Below are 25,507 nucleotides of genomic sequence, written 5' to 3' on the forward strand. Positions count from 1 at the left end.
ACAATTAATGCGTAAAGCTGTGCGGTGACCACTTTTCTTCCGAGGTAGCGAGTGAAGTCATTGTGCTTGCTTTCCACTCTCTCAACAGGAGGTGGGGCTTTCTGGTGGAACCTTCCCCTCCTGCCCCGCTGCACACACACACACAGAGTCTAGCGTGCAGTCCCGGGCTCCTCCACGCTGTGAGTGAGTGCTCACAACTCCGGCCAGCCTCCCCGCCCGCCGCCACCACCCGCTCCCCCGGCGCATGAACTCGCACAAACCCGCTGTTTTTTGTTGTTTGCTCAGCCCGCGTTCTGTTCTGGCCCCCTCGGTGTCTCGCTGCGGACGCTTCCAGTGAGTGGAGAAACCCCCGAACCCCCCGAAAACCCGTCGGGGAGCAGTGGAGAGAGAATCTTGCGGGAGTGGTACGGAAACTTTTTCACCATCATGAGCGGCGTGCGAGCGGTCAACCTTGATACCTACAGCCTGTCTCTGCTCACGGCCAAGGAGGACATCATCAACCCGCGCGCCTCCACCAACTGGTAATACACATTTAGCCTTCAACCAACTCTTCTTCAAACTTGAAACTGAACTTTCCTGCATCGTCAACACACCACTTACGAAACTTTCTCAGACGTATGCAACCGAGTGCGTAACTAGTGTGCGTGTTGTGCGAGAGTAGGTGGTTTATTTCATTAATGTGCGACGCGTCAAAAGGACACTGAGGTGAGGTGACCAGCAGATCAAGCGCGTGCACGATAGATTACGGTGAAATGGCGCAGATGCACGAGCGCAGGCTGCGTGAAGGTGATACGTGCATCACGCGGCGGTCACCTGTGTGTGTGTGTGTGCGTGTGTGTCTGTGTGCGTATGTGTGTGTGTGTGTGTGTGTGCGCGCGTGCGGCTCAGGACGCAGCACCTGGCCGGCGGCCCGTGACTCTGCAGGTCTGCCCAGAGGATCACCGATAGGCTCTGTGTGTGTGTGTGTGTGTTTTGAGGGGATCGGGTTTCTGCTCATATGCCGATCTTTGACTGGGGGGGGGGTCGTCTTTCAGGGGGGAGGATATCTTATATGACAGCCATGACTAATCAGTAAAGTGTTGCGCAATAACAAAAAAAAGAATGGAGATTACTACTAAAGTGCATCCATGAGTACAAAGTGAAGAACTCAGAACTTGATTTTATAAGAGCCAGGCTAAAATAACAGTTTTGGGTGCAATCTGCATTCCTCAAATGATTTAGTGACCCTATGCAGAGGTCAAAGTGTTTCATTCTGGATTTTGTGTCTGTTGTGTATCTCTCTCGCTCTCGCTCTCTCTCTCTCTCTCTCTCTCTCTCTCTCTCTCTCTCTCTCTCTTTCTCTCTCTCTCTGTGTGTGTTCTAGATTAGGTTCTACTAGATTCTGCACTGAGAATTAGTCATTCTATGCCTCTCCCCCCTCCTCCCCAGCTGCACTGACAGATCAGAATATCATCAAAGTAAACACACGTTTCCATTTTCAGCACAGAGAACTGATCATGGGCACACTTCTGCCTCAGCCCACGTGATGTGCCGATGTGGAAGTGAAGCAGAGCATTGATTATATCTGTTTCACCTTCCTCTGCCTCGCATCTCTCTCTTTTCTGCCTGCTCACCTCTGTCCTGGCTTTCTGCTCTTCCGCGTCGAGCAAATCAGAGGCACAGCGCGACGACTCAACCTCGAAAAACCTGAGATCTGACATTTTCATGAACGCTGTGGAAATCCGATTGTGATCTAGGCAGTGCATACGCAGTTTCCTTTCTTCATTGTGTTTGGAAATGTTATGTTTTTCGAGACAACACCTCCATAGTGATACTTGACTGATCCAGCTGTTTCTTATTAGAGGGCTTTCTCTGAGGACCATGGGCTGTGTCTCTTCCACACGACTGCCTGTCAAACAATCGCCAAAGCTCATGCATATGCACACGTAAACAGACTTGCATTCATTTCTTACCCACATGCACGTGTTTGCTTGGGCTGAGGACAATGAGTGAAAAAAAGCCAAGGAAAGAGTGAGACAGATGTCAGTACTGTGAACTGAGTGCAAGTATTCATGTTTGTGTGTATCAGTGCAAGTTTGCGAGCATGTTTATTTGTTTCTAGATGTGAATGTGCATCAAGTGCAGACTATTAAAATTAGTATGGAGTTGGAATTTGCTTTGATAGGGGGGAGGCTTGTTTTGTTGAACCTGTCCTGCCCCCACAGCGTGGCCTTGAGGTCCCGCCGTGTATTATCTAATGACCTTGTGTCCTGAATGGGAAACAGGCCCTTTGTGGTGAGACTCTGAAGAAAAGAGGAGCAATTTCAATGCATCCTTCATTCAGACCTCTCTATTCAGCGTGGCAGCCTTGGAGGTCTCTCAACACTCTCCCAAAGCCGGGGAGGACCACAATGTGTCTCACACAAACTAGAACCCAGTGCTGCTTACTTATGTCATGGGTTTGATAGAGAGAATGAAATATTACTTTAGATAGCTCAACAGCAGAAGTCACCCCAATTAAATGATTGAAATGAGCACACTACTCTGGCTAATATGGCCATGATCCCTAAAATCCTCAGACATCCTCATGCTTGAGCTTAATTTTGGATTCAATTTTTGAAAGAAATAAACATTTTCGGTTATTTTTCATTATACAGCAGACCGGAGTCACAGTTCAATGAAATACCTCAGTCAGTGGTTTGTTCTGCCACAAATGAAGATTTTTCTTTCTACAGATTTCCAACCCTGCCAGTGGGACAGAGTGCAAATATGTCAAGTTTTCTCTCCAAAGGAGAATGTATTGCCAGATGCGACCCACGGTGCACAGCTTTCAAGTAGAGTGTGGCACCATCTTAAACAATCACAATAAAGAGGGAGCCAGAGGAGAGATCATAAATAAATGTTTGTAGCGTTATTTCAGTGCTGTGACATATCAGATGGGAATTCTCCTGGAACCTCGGAGCAGTTTGGCCGGGATTCATCAGAACTGGGTGTGGGCTGTATGCAGACATCTGTGGGCCATTGTGGCTTTGATCAGCGCCAAACACACCTTCTCAAACTTCTTGCTTACATTCTGCACTTCAGCGTTGTGTGTACCGTGCTTGTGTTAGCGTTACGTCGTGTTCTCTTGTAGAGTTTAGATGGAACCGTGTGAGACCTTTTGCTCCGGTCTGGATCGACTTCAGATGCATTTTTTACATTCACGAATGATGTATCTCCCCAAAAAAGTGTCAATGGGCATATTTCAAGTCCATATCCTCTCCTTCCAAGGCCAGTATACAAACGCTAGACCTGCTATGTGAAAGGAACAATGAGAACTGGAGTATTTTTCGTCTTTCCTGACCCAGGCAGAGACGTACCAGGCAAAGACAGCGCCTCAGTGATTGGACAATGCAAGTATTTCCTGAGACGTTAAGTCGGGTTTCCTGTTGAATGACGCAAGGTTGCACACTGTCGACTCTGTTAGCAGCAGGGTGGCTGCTAAGCGACAGACTTCTGTCGCCAAAAGGCAGCGGCACATTTGAATTGCAGATATTAACTTTCATTTGTAGTCTTTGACCCGTTTTCCAGAATGATTATTTTTGTTTCAGGCTCGCAAAAAGAAATTCACGTCTTTATTTTTCTGAGGGCCCCGTTTTTTTCTCTCTGCGTGTCACACACAGACACACAATACTGTAATAAAGCCTGTCAGGCAATTGACTGGATTCAATCCAGTTCCCAAGTTAATTATCTGGCATTGGATTGTTTATTTTATGCTCTCAGCCTCATCCTCATTTATTTTGTTTTTGATTTTTGACATTTTTGGGAACACAAAGTTATAAATCGTGTATCTCATTAAACTAGACACACCCTGTCTTGTCCTCCCCCCGCAAGGCCTCTGATCTCCTGCTGAAGAGACTCTCCTCTTGATGATAAATGGGGGGAGCTTTTTTTGTCAGTGAAGGCCCGGGGCGATCGCGCTGCTGCCTGCCTGCCAGTATTTCCACAGTCTCATGCATGATTAACAGACACCTAAAGAGTCTCTGGATCTAAAGTTACATGCTGGATAGAATACACCTGTGGGTGGAGAGAGGATAGGAGAGAAGACGGTGAAATACACAGTGCTACAGGATATTTCTTCATCACAAAGGGAGATTATTATTATTATTATTATTAAAGGTGTTGCTATATTCCCTCCCTGTTCACTCTCTTAATTACCCCAGAGATCCACTTGTCAAAACGAGAGCCGCTGGCATATAAACGCTACCTGTAAACACAAGGTCTCTTGTGTAACACTCATCTGGTTAAGTGAAGGTTCTCATAGGTTTTCTGTGTTGAAACAAATCCATGTGATCATGACTCTGGAATCCCACAGAGGGAGAACAAGCGGTCTGCTCGGTTTCCTCTGGCTGTTTCAAGGATAAAGCTACAAAGGCCTCACACGGCGCCGTTATCAAGCTGGGTGATAACAGGACACGTGATTGATCCCTGATATAAATACAATAAATGGGAAGTGTGCCGTTAAGTGCAGTTACGTTGGCCCCATGCCCAGATCTCTACCTGCGCCTCTGCTGTCGATAGTTTGCCGAAGCAGCTTCTGCCAAATAGATCTCAGCTGATTTCACGGGGCGTATTGACAGAAGGCTGAGAAGAACCATGCACCTTTTGAAGTGTCACGTAATCTGACTCAGAGAGCTGCACTTGTAGTTCATTGAAAAGATGAGATTTTGGAGATACAGGTCCTCAGGGCTGTGCACCATCTGCAAAACGGCCCTCAGCTTGCCTGACTAGCTGCCTGTGTGACCGACAGTGTGGGTGGCAGGCTGGTAGCAGATGATGATGATGATGAGGATGATTGCTGTAATGATTGTTATATGTTTCTCTGTTTAGATGAATTTAGAGGAGTAATCGCTAAACAACTGCTTACCACTTCGTTAAACATTGTTTAGTTGCTGCCGGGGTCTGCGATGTAGCTCCGGGGTAATGGTAGGTCTTAGGCATGATGAGACAGGACTGCATAAGATAATGTGTGCGTGTGTTTTGTGCGTGTCTCTGTGTGTTTGTGTGCCTAAGCGTGCAAACTATTGGGTGCGAGACCACAAATTGATCTGGGGTTTTAGGTGTGAGTTGTAATTGCCTGATGGAAGATAATCAATGTTTCATGACCTGGTCTGTGTTGATGTTCCATTTGAAACAATGCAACTTGGCTCAACAAAGGTTAGAATGGAAAAGGATCTACATAAATGAAGGCATCACAAGGAGCGAGTGCGGCATCCATGTTTTACAACCCTCAGAGTCTCACACCTGACCTTTTTATCAAATCCCCCTCAGAACAATTGACCTTATTTCACATGGCGTCTGCACATTGTTTCCAGTGGAGGTCTTTCCGTTTTTATGCCTACTGCAGTGGACAAAACAAATGTGCCATTGTTTCCCCCGTCAACAAAAAAAGGCGGAGACTTGCTGGGAACTTTGGCTGTAACTTTGCGCAGCCAGATGAGAAATTCTTGCAAAATGCCACAAAAGCTGGATTGAAGCTGAATTGACTGAGGCTGGATTGCTTTTTTTAATCTAACTACTGGTACTTGACCCCAGTGCGAGGAGCGTTTTCAAGGGTGTGTCAGATAGCTGTCAAAAACATCTGTATTATTAGTGCTTCTCCAGTCACTGCCAAGGGGATGAATATGGCTGCGAAGGCTGTGTGAGGTCATACTGTCAGGCACACTGAAACTCACGCTCTAATATTACAGATAGGATATCTACACATATCTAGATGTTGTCGTCATGCCTGGATCGCGATGTGCTGAGGCAGGAGCTTGAAAGACGGCATCCTTTGTTGCGTTTCTTCCCCCACAGAAGTTCCCATGCACCGCTCTCGAGGCTGGAGAAACTCAGACGTAGGAAAGAAGCCTGGTAGGTTTCGGGAGCCGTGCCAGGTGTGCTGTTTTTCATTATCGTCAGAAATAAACCCAGAATGTAAGGGATCTCCAAAATTAAAATCAAATTCCTTTTTTATTCGCCAACAGTCAAGTCCAGCTCTCCAATTTTTTTTTCTTTATGTAACTTCTTTTTTTCCAGACAGCTGAGCAATCCAGGGCCATGAGAATTGAGCTTGATGAGTAAATATTGCGAACGCAGCCCCGTCATGTTCTGTTAAGTCGTGGCTCGCCTTTTTGCCAATGTGCCAAAAACAACACGGGCAACGTTTGACAGCTACAAATCTCTCCACACATACTGTGACAACTACAGTAACTGTTATTGCTTGTGTTTAATTACTCACAGGTACACCCTTATTGCGTGTCTTATACGCCGACACACACGGATCAGATTGATGATGTCATACCTCTGTGTTGCTCTCCTCCCTCTCTGACTTGCGAGGGGTTGTTGTGGTCACCGTGTCTCTGCGAGGGGCTGTTCGCCAGGGTCCTTAAGCAATTAGCGCCGTGGTTGCAAGGCAGACAGTCGTGTCATAACATTTCTGATGTTTAACCATTAGCATCTGTGGTGAAGTCGGATTGGCTTCAGGGGAACTCGGATGGGAACTCAATTTCCCTTCTCTTCGCTCCTGTCTTGTTTGTTCGCTTGACGGTGTTTGGGATTGGATTCTGGGGCAGTAAGGGAGGCACGACGGGGGGCTCAGTTGTCGTGACGACACCGGTGGGAAAGCTAGGTGGTTGTTTGTTAAGGGAGTCTGAATGAAAAGTGGGAGAGTGGGGGTGTGCATGGAGAGGGGCTGGGAAGGGGATGGACGTGAATGAGTCGGGACACTTGGTAAGAAATATCGAGGAATAAAGAGGTGAGAAAGGACAACGCGTGAAAGAGCGCAGAGACAAGTTCAGCAGGGTCCTTCTGACAAGTGGCTGTTGAGAAGAACTAAGAGCGATCTCAAAATAAGTGAAAGTAAGTGACAGAGTGGGGGAAAAGGAAAGAAATGAGAGACATGGAGGACGGGGAAAGATGACAGGGCAGGTGGAGGGGTGAAGAGGAATACTAAGACACAGAGACAGGCATGCGGATGTGGTAACGCAAGGAAACGATTGAAGACATGCCATCAAGTTTTTAATCTCTCTCTGTGTGTGTGTGTGTGTGTGTGTGTGTGTGTGTGTGTGTGTGTGTGTGTGTGTGTGTGTGTGTGTGTGTGTGTGTGTGTGTGTGTGTGTGTGTGTGTGTGTGTGTGTGTGTGTGTGTGTGTAGCAGTGTGGGACAGCATAGACAGGAAATGCCAGAGCGATCCCAGTAGACGCCTATTTTAGAGGGCTTGGTTTATCATCCTTTCCTCTCCTCCTCTCTCTTCACCTCTCCTCTTCTCTCCTCTCCCCTTAGAGTCATAACAATTTACCCCATGGAGACCTTTGACAATGCCTCCGTCAAGCATCCATCGAGACCCTTGCCCCCAATAATCACATATTCTCCTGCCCCCTTGGAAACCTGCCACACACTCTGGCTGTATCCCATTGTGTATCATTGTTACATTTACCCCTCTTTGCACCCCTCCACCCCCTCAGTGTGTTTTTACACCCTCTTATGTGCCTCATCACTCTTAAGACACACACCCTCCTCACAGAAGTGAACTTGGTGTACCCGTCTTCTGTTGAACCTTAACAGAGCGCTGCAGTCTAATCATCATCAGTAAGTATTGGAGCAGACTGCTGATAAGGCCTCTGCTTCCTTTTTGGTGCACTTCTGAGAGAAACGCTGCAGAGGTTGGATTACTTCATGCACAGAGTTAGTTCATATATAAACAAGCATTCATCTTAAACGTGTGATCATAATTCCGTCTCCATGCGTTTGTGTCCTGCTTTCATTCAGTTTAATACACTAACTGAGCGGAGTGGGACATTTGAGTGGAAACATGCCTGCATCCTTTCTGTTATCACCCCCCACTCAGACATACATACGCAAACACACACGTCGCACACACATCTGACAAACACACACACACGTAGAGGTCTAGACTTCTTCCTCCCTTTGATTCGAAATATCTCATATCAGTTTGTAAAGGCAAGTTTCTTATTTCTTGTAATCTCCTGACAGTAAAGCCAATTCTAACATATCTTCAGACAGGATATGCTCAGAGACATACACACTAACACACACACACACACCCTCATTATGGTTAAGGTTATGTTACACAGAAAGAAACGTGGTAGCTAAGTAATTAGCACATGTGCAGCTCAGCTTACACAGGCAGTGGTTAAGGTTATCCACACGACACCCACTGTTGCCCGTTTAACCCACCGCTACATCTGCTGCCACGCCATTCATCAGCCGACAGCATGTGTGTGTTTGCATCTTTTCAGCCATGCGATACCTCAGTCGAGGGCTTCTGAGCTGAAGGTGGAGCTCAGGGTGGCAGCTGACATGACGGACACACAACCTCACACAAGAACAAATAGGTGCAATAAAAGTTAGCGTAGATGCTAAACGTTCTTAGCTTGCCCGGCCGTGTTTGGTATCCAGGCTATGCTCGAGCTGTGACGTATTGAAAGGCAACTGTGCTCGGGAATTATGGGAGGTATTCCAAAACGTATCTTGGCAAGTTGAGGGTGAGTGTTTTGGATTTGGTAGGCCGTTTCGATTGAGACTCGCTCAAACAAGCAAACACAATACGCTTCATCATGTAGCCTAGCCAGATTGAGTCACAGGCGTCTTAGGTCAACAATGGTTCAGCATTGCTACCATAGCGTAGTTTTGCTCAACACTTCAGGCTTTCAGCTTAGTCAGTCTTTGTAGAAACAAGGGCGCCACCTGTGGACATGTCCTCACACTACATCAACAAAGGCCTCTTTACACATTTAGTGGCAGCTAGCTGAACCAAAACTGTAGCTTCCACAGCCAAGTAACGACATTATTTTCAGTGTACATTTAAGGATGTGCTGTGTTATCATGGGGCGATGGTATTTTTAATAAAACTGTGACTAAAAAGGAAGAGCAATTCAGTTCTAACACCCACAGCGACAGCACTCCTCTCTCTTTGTCCGTCCCCCACTCTGTTCCATCTTCTTCAGCGCACACACACACACACACACACACACACACACACACACACACACACACACACACACACACACACACACACACACACACACACACACACACACACAGTGCTGAATCCTCTCCCTGCTCCTTGGCAGGCATTTAATTACTTATTTGTTTAGTTTGCCGTATTCTAAACTCCTTCGGCTGCATGCTTTGCTGAGAACGGACATTTCCTTCCCTCCCGTCCTCCTTTCAGCATTCCATCCATTCTCTGCCCCTCTCCCCCCAATGCATACATAAGTAAATATTGATACCGAATGGATATTGAATACTGATATTGCTTTTTTGTCCTCTGTAGTCCTTGTCACTGTTTGGCCTTCTCACCAGGCCAAACAGCTGCACTGGTTTGCAAGTCCCAGGGAGTCACTATTATAGTATTATCCTATAATATTATGCTATTATCGTCTAAGTTATTTATCTGATCTTATATAAATGGTTTAAAATATGTGAATCTTGCAACATTAGCAGAGTTGGGCTAAATTTTAGGTATGTTTGTGACCCCAGAATATCTGAGTCAACATCCTGTAGTCAGAACGAACTATTTCAAGCATGCAAAACAAGCTGCAGCTTTCACATTACTGTGTTTTCTCTGGCACTAATGGGACTCTGCAGTGCGTTAAGAAAACATTTTTACTCATTTAGTAGTCTTGACATCGTTGAACCGGCATTTTTTTGCTAAACTTGGAGTTTTATTTCCATATAAAAGAATATAATGACAGCATGACGATATGTGATCACTTCAATGGCATGATAGCAAACGTGTGGATTTGGACTTGACATGGAGCAACCAGAGGTATACACAAGGAATTGAATTTAAAACTCGGAATAATACTAATAGCTCAGACATGAAATGGTGGACAGTGAAGATTATGAGTGCTGCTTTATAAACCTGGCATTAATGGAGGCCTTGGTTGGATCCCATTCACTCAGCGGGAGAGGAGCATGTGAAGTATCATCAATAGAAGAAAGACAGAAAAGAGATATTGTAACTCATAAACTCATAAAACACAGTTTTGCTTGGGGATGTTTGGCCTTGTACATAATCCACAGATTTCCATTTAAGTATCGTTTGTGGGTTTTACCCCCTCTATGACTTCTGTCTTCAATTGTCTTTGAGTGAGCAATGCCTTCAAATATCAAATATATAACCTCTTACCTTACTCAAGATTGATTGCGTCTAGTTTCAATGTGCTCTGCAGGCCACATATAATATTTTTCCATTAATTTGCTTTGCAGCTTTCATCTTCTGCTTTCCCTCCCTGCTCTTCCTCTTGGTTGCATCTGGGTCAGGACCCGCATTGGATTTAATGAGCACAGGGAGGTGTTCGCATAAACACCATCCCTCAGCAACAATCTGCAGCCACATTTCATCATTTACTGAGTGGGCAGAGAGACAAACACTGTGATGGCCACTTTGTCGGTTTGGTTTAATGTGAGGAATCTGCTGGACAGAGATAGAAGTTGCTGATGTTTCGCATTAGGATTGTGGTTCAACAAGCTGGGGGGAATTGTGGATAAACTTGTCGTTGGACAGGCTTTGTGTTCGTGTTCCGTGTTATGTTACATGCAAGAAAACACCAGGAACAGTTCTTCAGTTCTTCTTTTTTCAAAGGTTGTGGAAGTATGTGTGAGCCTTAGCAATATTTTTCGCCACTCGTAAAAATTGGAATGTGTTTGTGGTTTTAACACATACACCAGGCCAGGATTTACACTCATGACGTGGATGACTCACCTTGTACCAAACGGCACCACTGTGTAGGCCTGTGCAAAGCCAGCCAGCCAGATGTGTGTGTGTGTGTGTGTGTGTGTGTGTGTGTGTGTGTGTGTGTGTGTGTGTGTGTGTGTGTGTGTGTGTGTGTGTGTGTGTGTGTGTGTGTGTGTGTGTGTGTGTGTGTGTGTGTGTGTGTTTGTCTTCACACTTTTTCTCCCTCTGTCCTTCTCTCTTTGTTTCTTTGGCTTCCTGTTGTTCAGTCTTTGTCGATCTCTCACTCTCGAACCAACAACTCCAACATGCATCTATGGCGATCCAGATGCACAGAGGAATGCACCCAGCCATGAGGTCACTGCATGGATGCTATATAAGTAACATACTGGACATGGAAGAGGGGGGGAAGGAAAAATAGTGTGGCTGGGCTTCTTTTTGCCCATGTTTGGCGAGAGGAAATGACTGCTGTGTGCTGCGGGGATGTCTCTGAACCCCCGTCTCCAACGCAGACAGAGAGGTAGACTGAGACGGGCTAAAAATAGCGTTTCGATCCCAGGTCAGCGCTGAGCCAAGAGCAAAGGAGTGGGGGCTGGGGGGTTTAGAGAGGAAGGGGTAGAATGGGGGTGCATGCCGGAGGGGAGCAAAAATGTACGAGGGGAAACCAAGTAGGAAGAACGAAGACTTGTAGAGATGTGACAAAAAGAAGTGAGAGGGCAGAAAATGGTGTTTAAGAGGCTGTCAAAGTGATACCTCTGTTTAAATTGCAGGGCTTGATAGATATGCGTGTACAGGAACAGCAAGCGGGGAAGAGGCGAAGAGAATAAGTTGATGTTAGACGTCTCGCGGAGAGCTTAATCTGGCCTCGGCGTCCTGGTGGGAGCTTCCAGCCTCCCATCCATTTTCTCATATCTTTCTCCTCACGCGCAGTTTATCATATTGCGGCAGTGTGCATAGCCACAAATCTTTCTTATCTCCCCCGCTGGCAATGATGGAGTGAATAAATGACCTGTGGGCCCTCAAGACCTCGCTGTCAGGATTGGGAGTCGGGAGGAGAAAAGATGAGGATGACATTATTGCCTCAGCGTGTGAGAGGGATGAGGAGGGGTGGGGGGGAGTTAAAAATGTTATTTGTGAGAGACGAGGGTCAGAATATTGAAATCAGAGTAGTTAGATTAGTAGCTAGTTGGTTAGATATGAAAGTAATATACGGAGCACGTTGGGGGGGGTGAGCAGAGAAGAAGAATGCTGGGAATTTTTTTTTTATATACTAATGAAATGAAATCGTAGGCTGAGAGCGTCAAAACAAAAGGGAAAAGACCACAAATCCCAAAGCGGTTGGAAATGACATATGAGAAACGTGCACACATTGCATTCGAGTATTTCCTTTGTGTTGCCACACTCAAACCGGGGAAAGAGCAGAGAGTCTTAAGCCTGGATGTTGTGAAATGCCTGAACAAGTAAAAGATCGAGGCCCTCTGCAGCACCGAGCACCATCTGCTTATGTTATGTTCATCTTTCATTCAAATGGAAGAGCGTAGCGTGTTTGGCGGTATTACAGGGGCTCTGGCGGTCCAAAACAAACCATCTCTATTGTTACTGGCTCAGCCCTGTAATGTGCATACACTTGTGTGTGTGCGCACGCTTGTATGTGTGTGCGCTTGTGTGTATGTACGGTTTGTGTTTCAGTTTGCGAGCTTGATCATGTATGCCTGCTTATATTTGTTTACAGCTGTGTTGGGGTTAGAGTGGCTTTGTGTGGGAACGATGCACAGAATTCATTTCTCACCCTTAATCGCCTCAACACAAAAGAAAGTCAATGTTTCAGATTATGACATCATTCTTTCTTCTTCTTCTCCTCTCCTTGCCAGCACCCCTCAGTGATGGCCTCTCCTCTCCCTCACACTCTCCCTTTCTCCTCCACCCTCCACCCCTCCCTCCCTCCCTTTGCACTGACCTCATCGCTGGCTTGGTTTGAAGGTGGGCTGCAGTGTAGAGATGAGGCGAGTCTGTTTTTCTCATCAGTCAATAGAGCTCTCAAGAAACCCACATGTGTGAAGCAGAGGGGGGGCTGGCTGTGCTGCTGGGTCCTAGCAGATACATCATTCTTCTGTTAGTGAGACATGATTGTGTCATACTACTACTACTATCCAGTCAAGGGGTTCACTCAAATATGTTTTGCAAAGTAAGAAGAAGAAATAATGCCGTGTGGAATGTCATCACTTCCCCATTCATTTTCCCGGTGTGATAATTAGTTGTGCTTATCTGCTATTCAACTGAAAGGGATTTGCGTCCATATTGTTCCAAACCTTGTTAAGGCAGAAAGTGAGCAGGACCCTACTTCATTGTCTTCCTTCACTTACGGTCACCTCCCTGCTCGTGGCACCACGCAGTACCGCAGGAATCTGACATTATCCACAGAGAGGACAGTTTCAAAAATAACATCTAAACTGTGAACGTTTGCTCACTGAGGATGCTTTAAACGCAGCGTGTCAGCACGGAGGAGGTTGTTACATTCACAGAGCTGAAGGAATAAAGGCATATTTCTGGAAAAAATAAATCAATAAAATGCCGCAGCTCATTTCTTCACTTCTGAATCAAATCCACCTGAATCTCAAGCGAATCTTCCAAGCCAAAGCCTTTCAGAGCTCAAGCTTTATCTGCAGGGCACATTGAGAGACGGATGGAGCTTTGTCACTGTTTTAGCACAATACGTTTATTGTTATTTTCATTGCTTTTGTAAAAAATCATTGCACTTTACCATTAACCTTAACTTCATTAGTTTCCAAGACATATCGAGCAAAATCCCCACAGGGCACAAACGCTTGAAAGTAAGTCACATTAGAACAAAGAGTCTCACACACAGCACAGTGTGTGTCTTCGTGTTCAAGCCCGTTCCTTGTGGGTGGAGAATTTGCACATGCAATTAAGGCTCCTTCAGAGGCACCGCGACCTTTGACCATGACTGCTTGTGAATGCTGACCTTCAGGAATGTCTTAAGGACTAAGGACAAAGTGGATGTGGATCGGTGCCCAAGCTCTGGATGTTAAGGGACTAATAAGGGAGCAGTGTTGTCTCGACAGTCGTTTGGACTCAACTAATCCCTGAAGCTCTGCAGACGTTTCCTAAGAGACGACTTATTTTCTGACTCATAGGTTCTTATATAGGTGATTGTTCATGCTGTGATATATGTTGGTAATAACTTATACCGGAAGTGTTCACCAGAATCAAGACCCAGACGACTTAAAAATAGAGGAAACTGCGTCACCAGACACCGCACCACCATGCAGCTTGCTCAACAGTGGACACAATATGGTTATTGTGTCCCCATCACACACACACACACACACACACACACACACACAGATTGACGTCTCTTTTGTTCTTTGGACTAACAGAGACTTGTTGTACCAGAAACAATAACAGAGTGATTCAGAGACTAAGTGAGTGAGCCGGCCTGCTGGCAGCCAGTGTGCCAAGCTGCTCGGGTTTCTGTGTGATGAGATGACAGATATTTTCAATGACTAATCGATCAATCAATTGGGACCAATATGTCAATAAGTTCAATATGTCCATGGAGGTAAGACAGTTTAATTTTGGAATCTTTTCTTGTGAGGACTTATTTAAGACCGACACTGTTACTCTTAAGAATTTCTCCTCTCTGTTTCCCCCAATCACACACCACTCTCATGCACACACACACTCCTCACCTTTGGCCCATTGTAATAGCAGCTCATGGCCTCACGCTCTTGCTGCCCCCGAGCTCCAGATGTTATTGACACACACACACACACACACGCACACACACAGACATACCCACAAAGGAGGCCAGTGGAGCTTTGACGATTCTTCTCTCTGCAGGCCTCCTTGCAAACTCACTTACAAACGAGTCTGGATGATGTTAGCAGCAGCATATCAGGTTTCAGCTTTTCTTGAATGAGTTGCATAGATAACACCTAAACATGAAAGTTTGACATGAAACAATCTGTTTTTAATTCTTTGGCGGCACATTTTAATCTCAGTGGTCCCACGGCAACAAGTCGTGAGTTGTTGTTGTTACAGTGACCCGCAGTGTGATTGAATGAAGGGTGCGGTAGGACAGGTTTTTGCCTGCTAGAAACCGTGTGGAGTGGAGCAGCTCTCTGGGGATTTATTTAACAGTCAGAAGAGAGTCAAACATCTATGGGGCACAAGCAAATGAAAGACGTTATTGTGCTACTGTCGCCTCCCTGTTTGTACACCGTGTAAGGCCTCCAGCTATTTATCGCAGGAAGAGTGAGAGAGGAGAAGCGAACAAGTGCATGTGTCACGGCGGAGGAGAAGTGGTGTTTTCTTTGAGGCAGCATTGTGGAGATGCTTTACGCTGCAGGGAATCTTGTAAGGGTTAGACAAAGTGTCTGCAGCGCAACATCTGGCCACTCGTGTGTGTGTGTGTGTGTGTGTGTGTGTGTGTGTGTGTGTGTGTGTGTGTGTGTGTGTGTGTGTGTGTGTGTGTGTGTGTGTGTGTGTGTGTGTGTGTGTGTGTGTGTGTGTGTGTGTGTGTGTGTGTGAGAGACTGACCATGTTGCGCTCCCTGCTGTGCACATTTCTGCTGTTTCGTTATTCACAACAGTTGTACTATTTTGAATGTTTAGCATGTGTCACGCACATTTTTCAAAGGCTGACCTACATGTGTGTGTATGTGTGTCCGCAGGGCTCTGTTCACATACGATGGAATCAGCAACAAGCTCAAACTGGCCGACTCGGGAGGTAAGGCCAGATTTTGAATTCTCAAGGGAGCACAAAGAATGAAACATGTCAGCTTCTTCACTGTGGCATTCATTCACAGGAGGACGTTGCTGTGAAACTCTGCATCAGGCTCCTTTGCTCACCTTGTCCCTCTGTCGGTCTCCTCTCTAACAGTGGGTGGCTTGTCGGAGCTGGCAGGGAAATTTAATCTGACAAAACCCCAGTACGGGCTGTGCAGGCTGGGAGGCGGCGACGCAGGAAGCCCCCGGATCGCCATGATCATCTGGGTGAGTGACAGGCCGGCTCATGGAGATTTAGGCCCATTTAAGTATGCGTCTGTCATTTTTTCTGGATTACACATACCAGGGGGACTAATGGAAATTCACATGTAAACTTTGCACACGCATATGAAAATGTGGGTACAAAGGGTAATCGGGTTTAACCTCTGAAATGGCCAAATTCAGAAAAAGTATTTGCACCTAATGACCTGCCAAAGGGTCAGGGACAGGCTGGAGTTGAACCGCTTATTTTCATAAGCTTGCTGCCATTTGACATGTGAGGAAAAATTCCTATAAAAAAGATATAATTACCACATAGTTGTACAGAAAGCGGACAAAAAGTTCAAATGGATTGATTTACTCCAATCTTTAACCAAAGTAATTTACAGTCAGGTTTGGCTGTACCTCTGATTGGCTTGAATTCAAACCTTTCAACACATGCAGCACTCACACACGTACACACACGTACACACACACACACACACACACACACACACACACACACACACACACACACACACAGGCCAGGTGACAGACAGAAGTCACACCTCGTGCTTTGCTGGTTCTTCCTCATTGAGGTCACATAATGCTGCGATGGGGTCAGAGCCTCATCTGCAGACATGCACACACACATCCACTCATTACACACATAAATATATATTAAGCATAATTGGAGTCATCTGATCATATTCATTTCCATTTCTGAATGTAACATCTGAGCTTTAGTGTCTTATGGCTGCTTTCTAAAACAGATATCAGACTAAACAACAGCAAGGTGAATCCTGTTGTTCTGCGGCCTCCCTTCCTCTTCTTTTTGTAGCCCCCCCCCCCCCCCCATTTCACAGAGGTATGGAATGTGTGTGTCCATATCCTGTGTTTGTCCACAGGTCGGCCAAGACGTGGACGACTACCGGAGGACGGAATGTGCCAGCCACGTTCCTGCTATCAAGCACTTCTTCAAGGTAACGGCAGGTTTGATCTCTCCGCTGCCAAGATGATGCTGATGTGCACAGTTCACCCTATAGTTTGTCTGCTAAACTGTTTATTAAGGATGACATCACTCCTGCTGTGACCATTCTAACGCTAAGCAGCACGACACATGAAAGAGCTGTAAACAAACATGCCCTGCTGTGTTTTCATTCTTTCCTTTGTGCTTGCATCCCGTATTCCTCCTACACGAAACAACTTCTGCTGCGTTTGTGTCAGCTTCATCCCTTCACTCCACACTTTGTACTCTGACACTCTATATTTACACATGCCGGTTTACTTTGAACTGTTTTCAGAGTTTCCTGTCTTCTGTTCACTTCCCGTTGCTCTATCGGTGTGGCTCGATGTCGTGTCTGGTCAGTCCGTGGATCAGTTTGAGGGTTGAAAGCTCATATTGGCTCGTGGTGCCACCGGGTTGGACAAGTGGTGACGGGAACAGACAGGAAATGGAACGACGGGGCTCTGTTCACGTCTGGGGCTTGTGTGTGTGTGTGTGTGTGTGCGTGTGTGTGTGTGTGTGTGTGTGTGCGTGTGTGTGTGTGTGTGTGTGTGTGTGAATTCACCCCTCCATATGTGCCCCTCTGATTGTGTTTATTTAGCATTTCCATCTAACTAGCAGAGGTTAACGGGTTTGGGTTAAGTTAAGACGACCCTGAGGTTTACTAGTTTCCATATAAAGGCATCGCCCGGTCAACTGCACAAGCATCTGTGGAATGTTTGTTGTTTTTTGGCCACTTTTTTTAAGATGAATGCCATGTCTGGGATTTTGTGAACTACTGTCTGAAATCCCTTAACCCCACTGCGGGACTGTGTGTGTGTGTGTGTGTGTGTGTGTGTGTGTGTTTGTTTTAGCGTCCCCTGGTCCTCTGTACATTTTCACTGTGGGCTTTCAGAATCATAGATTACACGGTTAATATGGAAGTGTGGGAGAGCTGTAACCTCCAACCTCACTCACTCACACACACACACACACACACACACACACACACACACACACACACACACACACACACACACACACACATTCTCATACACATCATACATTCACGGCCATGTCATGTCATGTCACACGATAACCTGCAGTCACTTCTGCTCCCAGTCTCCATCTCACATAACAGCTAACATAGTGTTATCAGAATTTATGGTTATTTAAATACATGCACAGAGAATTTGCTGTACGAAATATAATAGTTTCTAGAGATTCGATTTTGCATTAGAATACATTTGGTTGGAATCTTTCTGAGATTCTTTGGATATAGAAATATTGGTAAACATATAGGTGAGATATAAGTATTGAAACAATTGGGATATGTAATCAGTGCACTAGAAAAAGTTAAATTCTCATTGATCCCAAATACAGTTACTATTTTGTTTGATTTGAACGTGATTGTTTATCTGTCAGTGTCCTGCTGTGGATGATAATAATGACCTAACATAATAACCAAGCTTGCGGTATTCAGAGCAAAAACAGCTCTGTAATGTGGCAGATTTGTCTTGCCCTCATGTCAGTATCAGTGTCGGCCTCAATTAGATGACGTCAACATGTTTTCTTGCACACAGTTTGTGTTTTGGTCCGGTGTTAATATCAGTGCTTTTACTGTAAGTAATAGAAAAAAGAACGAAGAATCTGAATTAAACTTCCCAGGCTTTTTAGATGGATTTCCCATGAGTCAGCAGTTTTTGCTCTTCCTATGCTTGGTTTAAAGAAGGAATATGTCACCCTGCAGCGTGGACATGGTAGCCAAGCATATGGGTTAGATTTGCCGGAATATTCTGACGTTAAGGAGCTGATGGTGATATGCAACTCTGCTCTCCTGTCTTTTATCACCCCAACCCTGATCTGGTACTTTAAACATTGTTAAGGCCACATTATCTTAATCAACTTAACCCATAAACCTTTCCGTATAAAGTAGGTCATTCAGCGACATCATCAAATCAACTCTACGAACTCCTCCGATTCAGACAAAGGGTAATTCCTTTTTCTGAAATAACGAGGGAATGCTTCTAAAAGAGCAATCCTCTGCGTCGTTCCACTGTCTGGAAAATCATCTGGCGTTGGCGTGCGATAAATTCCCGATAAATGATTACTCGTCTCATAAAACGGGCTTGTTTTATGGTTCCCGCCAGCCTGCAGGAACGCAGTCTGAAGGAATCAAATATAGATGGTAAATCTGAATAACAACTGTGTAATATTTGCAAAGATGGGTGCATATATTTGCGTGGATGTTTGTGCATGCACTCTTCCTGCACATTACCCAAGATTTATACATCTATGGCTCAAAAATGCAATTTACTATCGTATTGCTACTGTTTGGTGACTTTTATTGTCATGCACAGATTAAAGGGAAAGGAAACTGATGCTGCAGCCTTGAACAAATCCTTGTGATTCTCTCCCAAATTGCTACTTGGCTTTGGTTTATGAGTTGGAAACAAAACACTCCGATGACCTACATACGTGAAGTGGAAGCTTGTTTATTTAAAAAAAACTTTGGCTGTCATTGCCTTGTATACTGTCAGTCAGGCACTTCTTTCTTTCTTTCTTTCTTTCTTTCTTTCTTTCTTTCACTCTGCCTCTGCCTTGTTATCCTGCATATCCCAGCTGGCAGAGGGCTTTGTCAAGGCGAGTCTGATTTGGGTGTGTTTCGTACTGTACACTCCATTTTGGCGTGATGCTATGAAAACTAGAAAGCGAATCGGGTGCAGATGTTTCCATTTTTTTCCACATTTCTTCCAAAATAATGGTAGAAAACATCTCCCCCTTCTCTCTCTCTCTCTCTCTCTCTCTCTCTCTCTCTATCACCCTGTATCTGTGTGTGTGTGCAGGGGTGTGAGATGTCGCTACAGTCAGTCAGAGACATTGGAGGATATGAGAAGGCAAATACAAGAGGATCTGCCATAGACAAATATGACAAAGAGCAGCAGATATGACACAGGGCCAGACCTTTAAGCCCAGCAGGTGATTTGTATAGTAAATACAGGACGGATGTTTTGGTCCGGGATTTAACCCAGCAACACTTCAGATCATAACAGATCTGTCCTCTCATCTCCATGACACTCTATGACATGCCACTTCAGAGGGTTAGACTTTATCTCAGACATTAGCGCCCTCTGTTGCTCCTTCTGTCTTATTTCAACTGAGGAACGCTAAATTACTACTGATGTTAATGTAATAGATCAATGCTTCTTTCTAAGGAAATTATATTATAACTTACATTCAACTGTCTAGAGTTACATTCACTGTAATTCGAAGTCCCTAAAAGTTTCATAAAGCTTTTATGAACATTTATAATGATAATGCTCATAAATTAAAAACAACATAACACTTAGTTTGCTGCATATTGATGCACCCAGATTCCATTCCCTCACAGATGGATAACGTGTTCATAACATGAGCCAGTTTCTGTTGACAAGGTTGCGGCTGACATTGACATTTCAACAACACCTGACATTACCGTTACACAGAGACTCTTCCTCTAAAAACCTCTGGGCCATTTACGCAAGACCTCAGGCCCCGAGGAGCGTTATCTACTATAAATAGGACTGACAGTGTGCACATCGTGATTTCTATTTCACTGTAGTTTGCAGGGTATTGACACTCTTACAGTCTGTTTGGCAGTATTTGCATTAATGGTGAAAAGGCATGTTGGGCGATGGGATCAGGAGTTGTGAAATGTATGTAAATTCACCATGAGAGTCCTCCAGCCCTTCGGTGTAATCTAAGAATTCTATGCAAATGCTGATTTGGTGTCACTGTCAAACTGCATCTCATCACGAGGTTTGTGCTGTATATTTTATTTTTTTTGTACCGCCTACCGCTTCGCTGTAAGTGCGAATCCCTCGTCCACTCTGTGTGCAGTCGGCAGTGACAGTTGAGAGTGATTGAGATTATACACTGGGCTGATGTGTGTTACAGCACATACCTGAAGGCTGTGTGTGATGTCAGTGTCAGCGTTGTCACTCCGATAAAGCTGCGGTCCCCTGCTGGAGTCCGACAGATGCAGCCAGCCACCTATCCATCCATCAGTCAGTTAGTTAGTCAGTCTGTCAGTCTGTCAGTCTGGACTTCCTCTCCGGGAAACGTTTCTGAAGTCGGTGCTGTGCATGCACACACACACACACACACACACACACACACACACACACACACACACACACACACACACACACACACACACACACACACACACACACACACACACACACACACACACACACATCCACTGCCCCACACAGGATTGCAGTGCAGCACATATCAGCGAAACCTTTCATCTTGATCTGTTGTTGAATATGATCTATGCTCATTTTCAACCCTTTTAAGCTGTTAAGATCTGTATCTCTCTCTCTCCCTCTCTCTCTCTCTCTCTCTCTCCCTCTCTCTCTCTCTGTCCTTCTAAACACACATGCTTTCATGTCTTCTTCTCTATGCGTTCCATATCCTACCACCCGTTCCTCTTTCTTTCCCGTTTTGCTTTTGCTCCTTGATCAACAGTCATCCAAGCCAATGCATTCCTGGGCTCTTGCAGAAGCCAGGGAGTATTTTTGTTCTGCTCTTGCCATCTTTATAACTGTTGCATTTGCACAACAGTTTCCCTCCAATTGTTCATACCCCCAGGTCAGACTGAGAGAAAACCACTAGAGGGACTGTGTGTGATCTTCTATGGTTCGCATTCCTGTATAAGTGTGTATGTGTGTGAGCGGCTAAATAAGGGCATATTCAATTCACTGCTGTTGTTGTCTCGCGCTAATTGCCATCTCTGCATTTTTGTATTCCTCAGGAAGCCCATGCCTTCATCAGTGCGGAGAAGGTGGAGGATGTGACAGAGGAGAAGATAACAGCCGAGCTCAGCAAGGCGCAAGCGCGAGCTCCTGGAGACTGGGCGAAGAGGCGCTCCCGCTCTGTGGACACAGAGGAGAAAGTGGTGAGTCTCTTACAATACAATCATTTGTCCTCTAGGTGGAGACAGAGAGCTATATACTGTATATGCACATTTTCAGTGTAAATGAGGGAGGTTTTATGGTCTTTTTTCACTTTTTTATAAGGGCACAAACTACAGAAAAACAAATGCTGCAATGGAGATGAGACGAATCAACAGAGACTCTTTCTGGGCACGGGCAGAGGTGAGCACAGATTTACTTCCTTCTAAACTTGGGCAAAAGTAATGGAAACTACCGCGATATTGTTTGAATTGAAAACGGCTTGCTTTGTCCATCAGCGTGAAGAGGAGGAGAGAAAGGACGACGAAAGGAAACGAGCGGCAGAGGACAGACGCCGCATGGAACGAGAGCGAGTCACGAAGGAGCGAAAGGATGAGGAGGAGAGGGACAGAAAGATGAACGAGAAGTTGCAGATGATCGAGACGCAGAGGTTTGCTTGTATAGGTTTAGAGTCGGATGTAAAGAGTCAGATACTCGTTGAACAGTTTTTGTGTCAGTGACGAACGATTTCATGACATTTGAAGTCACTTCTCTCTCACAGGAGACAACAAGCTGAGCAAGAAGAGGGGCTGCGCAAAAAGGAGACACAAAGATGGGTGTGTGAGATCATCTCCATCTCCTGGTGCATCTGGTCGCTTTGTGTGTGTGTGTGTGTGTGTGTGTGTGTGTGTGTGTGTGTGTGTGTGTGTGTGTGTAAATATGTTTCCATGATTGCTGTCACATTTGTGCATTGTCAGGAGCTGCAGCAGAGGGAACACCAGGATGACATGAGGGCTCGTCTCAGAAGGAGTGAATCCATAGAGAAAGCAGCAGTAAGTGAACTGCTTACTGCCAAACTATAAAGCTATTACCAAACAGTGCTGTGGATTACTACTTAGTCAAACACATGTATCTGGCTGAAAACCTGCGTGAGGAAGTCGGTCGGCTAAATCTGTGTAATCTTTTACATCTTGCACGGTATTGATTTATGGTAATTGACCTGTAGGAGGCAGCAGCATTGGTATCACAGCGCTCCATGAACCCCAGGGAATTCTTCAGGCAGCTGTCATCGTCAGCACAAAGCCCCACTAGTCCTGGATCCTCCCGCACTGGTATGAATCCTGTGTGTGTGTGTGTGTGTGGGTGTGGGTGTGGGTGTGGGTGGGTGGAACCACGGGGTCAGAAAGTGGATCCAAAGAGTGTTTTATGTCTTTGTGTAAATCTCGAAAGTCTTTTCCTCTTTTCACTTTCGCCGCTCTCTGCTTCGCCGCAGGTAAACCGTTCAGGCGATACCAGCGCAGCCTGACAGACACAGCCTTCATCTTCTCCAAGTCTGAAGAGGCGGCGGCAGCTGGGTCTACCTCCCCTCACACTTCTCCTCTGGTCTCGCCTTTCTCCCGGGCTCCTACTTCCCCACCTTACCGCACCACATCTCCTCCAACCAGCCCCGATTTCCGTCCCCTCTCTTCCCCGCAAAGACCCCGGGCACTATCGCCGCCCTTGTCACCTCTCCATCCCTCCCCTCCTGCCTCGGCGCTACCCAGCATACCACTGACCAACCAGCAAGTTGAGGCCCCCGTGGAACCCGAAGCCTCATCACCCACAGAACCCACTGCACCCCCAGCCTCCCCGACTCTCTTGGCTTCCTTGTCCTCCAGTTTATTAACAAACAATCACCCACAGTTGCAGCCAGAGGCACTGGCAGCCTCCCCAGCAGACGCCCCGGCCCAGCCAGAGAGCTCCTCTTCACCCCCGGCCTGTTTTGAGCTTGAAGGAGCCCCACAGGCCCCGACAGCTCCTCTTCCTCAAAGACATCAGCCAAAAACAGGTGGAGTGGCACATTATAACCTGATGATACAATGGTGGCTCTCTTATTTTTAAGGTTTACAGATATGCATTTATTATTGCTAAACAAGAACCTATAAAATAATTAAATTGCACGCTAAAATGATGGTTAAAAACTGCAACAGTAAATACATGGTTTTGTTTTTGTGTTTTGCTATTTCAAATGTTTTATTGTGTCATGATTTGTGTGTCTTTAATCAACAGACACAACCGAAGGCACTCTAACTGAGCTGGTCTCAGACACAGGTTATGCAGTACACGCTGTGCTGCTGGAGGAAGACGAGGAAGAGGAGGAGGAAGTTGAGCCTGAAATACAGACAAGATCCTCTACCGCCACAGAGCCGACACAAACTGAGGAGGAAGAGCAGGAAGAGGAAGAGACCAAACACGAGGCAGAACCTGCTGTACTGGTGGAGCCAGAGGAAGTTATGCAAGAGGAAGAAGATGCAGAGGAAGATGGACGTGAGCAGAAACAATCAGAGGACAGTAAAGGGCCTGATGAGCCAGTTCAGCTTTCTGAGAAAGAGGAAGAGTTAGTAGTCACAGGTAGATCTTTTGTTTCTATATCCAGAGTTGTTGACTTAAATGTAAACAATGTAGTTTTTGAATGCTGGAGGTGCGGTAGAGTCAAATGTACCAACTGACTTCACATGGTGTGTTGTGGAATATAGCAGATTTACAAAATAACAAAACTTACATGAAAAATGTATATTTGTATCCAGTAAGTACTGAGACATCAGTTACTAGCCAAACCTTCAGATTTTGTGAGTTATTCATACATAAAATATAGACTGGCCATGATGGGGGAGAAGATGAAGAACACTGGCCAACATAAATGTCAATGTAATCAACTCTCCAAATGTGTTAAGTGGTACAAAATACCACAATACTAATTCGGTACCGAAAATATGTCCCAAACCACGTCTGTTTACCGGTCAGAAGAATGTATGTATCACTTATAAAATGCATGCATTTGATAAAATGTGAAAATTATTATTTCAGATGCCAAAGCCATTCGTCATCAAATAGAAGAGGAAGATCCTGTGGTTGTGTCGACCAATGGGATCACAAACGGAGATCACACGCAGGAGCAGAATGGCATAGGTTTGACATTAAAGCAGTTTACTCATCAATTTGATAATCAGTCTACAGTGAGTAACTACATGTTGGTTGGACTGATGAATGCATTCTGTGCTGATCTTCTCCAGAGAGATCTTTGAGTCCGTCTGACACTGAATTCAGCTCCCCAGAGCTCACTGTATGCTACGACCTGCACGGCACAGTGGAGAAGGAGGAGGTTGCTGAAGAAGAGGAGGTTTCAGAGAACGGACAAGAGGTACTGGAGCTACAAACACAACATGCTTTCATCAATGTCTGACATCATCAAACCTGCCAATACTTCCCTCTATTCCGATTTTCCTTCACCCTAGATCTAGGTAATGAAAGATGTTGTAAAATTCCACACTTCCATCTTCTCACTTCCTCCTCTCCTTCCACTTCAGGTTACACCAGAACAACAAATGTGCGTCCGAGCTCTGTATGATTACCAAGCAGGTAAGCTGCCACTTATGGAGGATAATTGTCACATGTGCACGCGACATAGATTGCCTCAATTTAAAGTAATTACGCCACGATTAGCAGGTCTTGGTCATATTTTCTTGCGTTTCCCACAGAGGACGAATCAGAGATTTCCTTTGAACCGGGCGACATCATCAAGGACGTAGAAACGGTGGATAAAGCCTGGTGGAGGGGGTGGAGCAAAGATGGTCGCCAAGGCTTGTTCCCTGCCAATTACGTGGAAACCATATAGGCACACACACGCACACACACACACACACACACACACACACACACACACACACACACACACACACACACACACACACACACACACACACACTCAGGGACAACATCTCCCCTAACATTTTAGCTTGTTTTTACCCTCGAATTTTGTAGAAAAAAGACAAAAAAGTGGCTCCATTTTGATGTTGTTTGAGTGAAATGAGATATTCTTAAAGCTACACAGCATTATTCTTGCATCAAATAGTTACTTTAA

At 45.5% G+C, this 25,507-nt stretch overlaps 1 protein-coding gene across 1 annotated transcript; it reads left to right on the forward strand.

The window, feature by feature from the left end:
• Positions 1-205: 205 nt before the first annotated feature.
• On the forward strand, positions 206-25,507 carry LOC143008155 (uncharacterized). Its single transcript, XM_076159775.1, has 16 exons — positions 206-521; positions 15,393-15,448; positions 15,602-15,714; positions 16,593-16,667; positions 21,468-21,611; positions 21,733-21,810; positions 21,906-22,057; positions 22,169-22,223; positions 22,365-22,439; positions 22,613-22,718; positions 22,880-23,434; positions 23,656-23,997; positions 24,454-24,555; positions 24,660-24,787; positions 24,954-25,005; positions 25,125-25,507. Exons 1-16 carry the CDS (start codon positions 427-429, stop codon positions 25,259-25,261), a joined length of 2,265 nt encoding a protein of 754 aa, XP_076015890.1. The 5' UTR covers positions 206-426; the 3' UTR covers positions 25,262-25,507.

The sequence above is a fragment of the Genypterus blacodes genome, unplaced genomic scaffold (genome assembly GCF_046128005.1).
Source record: "Genypterus blacodes isolate CSIRO-AG114 ecotype Tasmania unplaced genomic scaffold, CSIRO-AGI_Gbla_v1 ptg000099l_1, whole genome shotgun sequence".
In the NCBI taxonomy this organism is placed as follows: domain Eukaryota; kingdom Metazoa; phylum Chordata; class Actinopteri; order Ophidiiformes; family Ophidiidae; genus Genypterus; species Genypterus blacodes.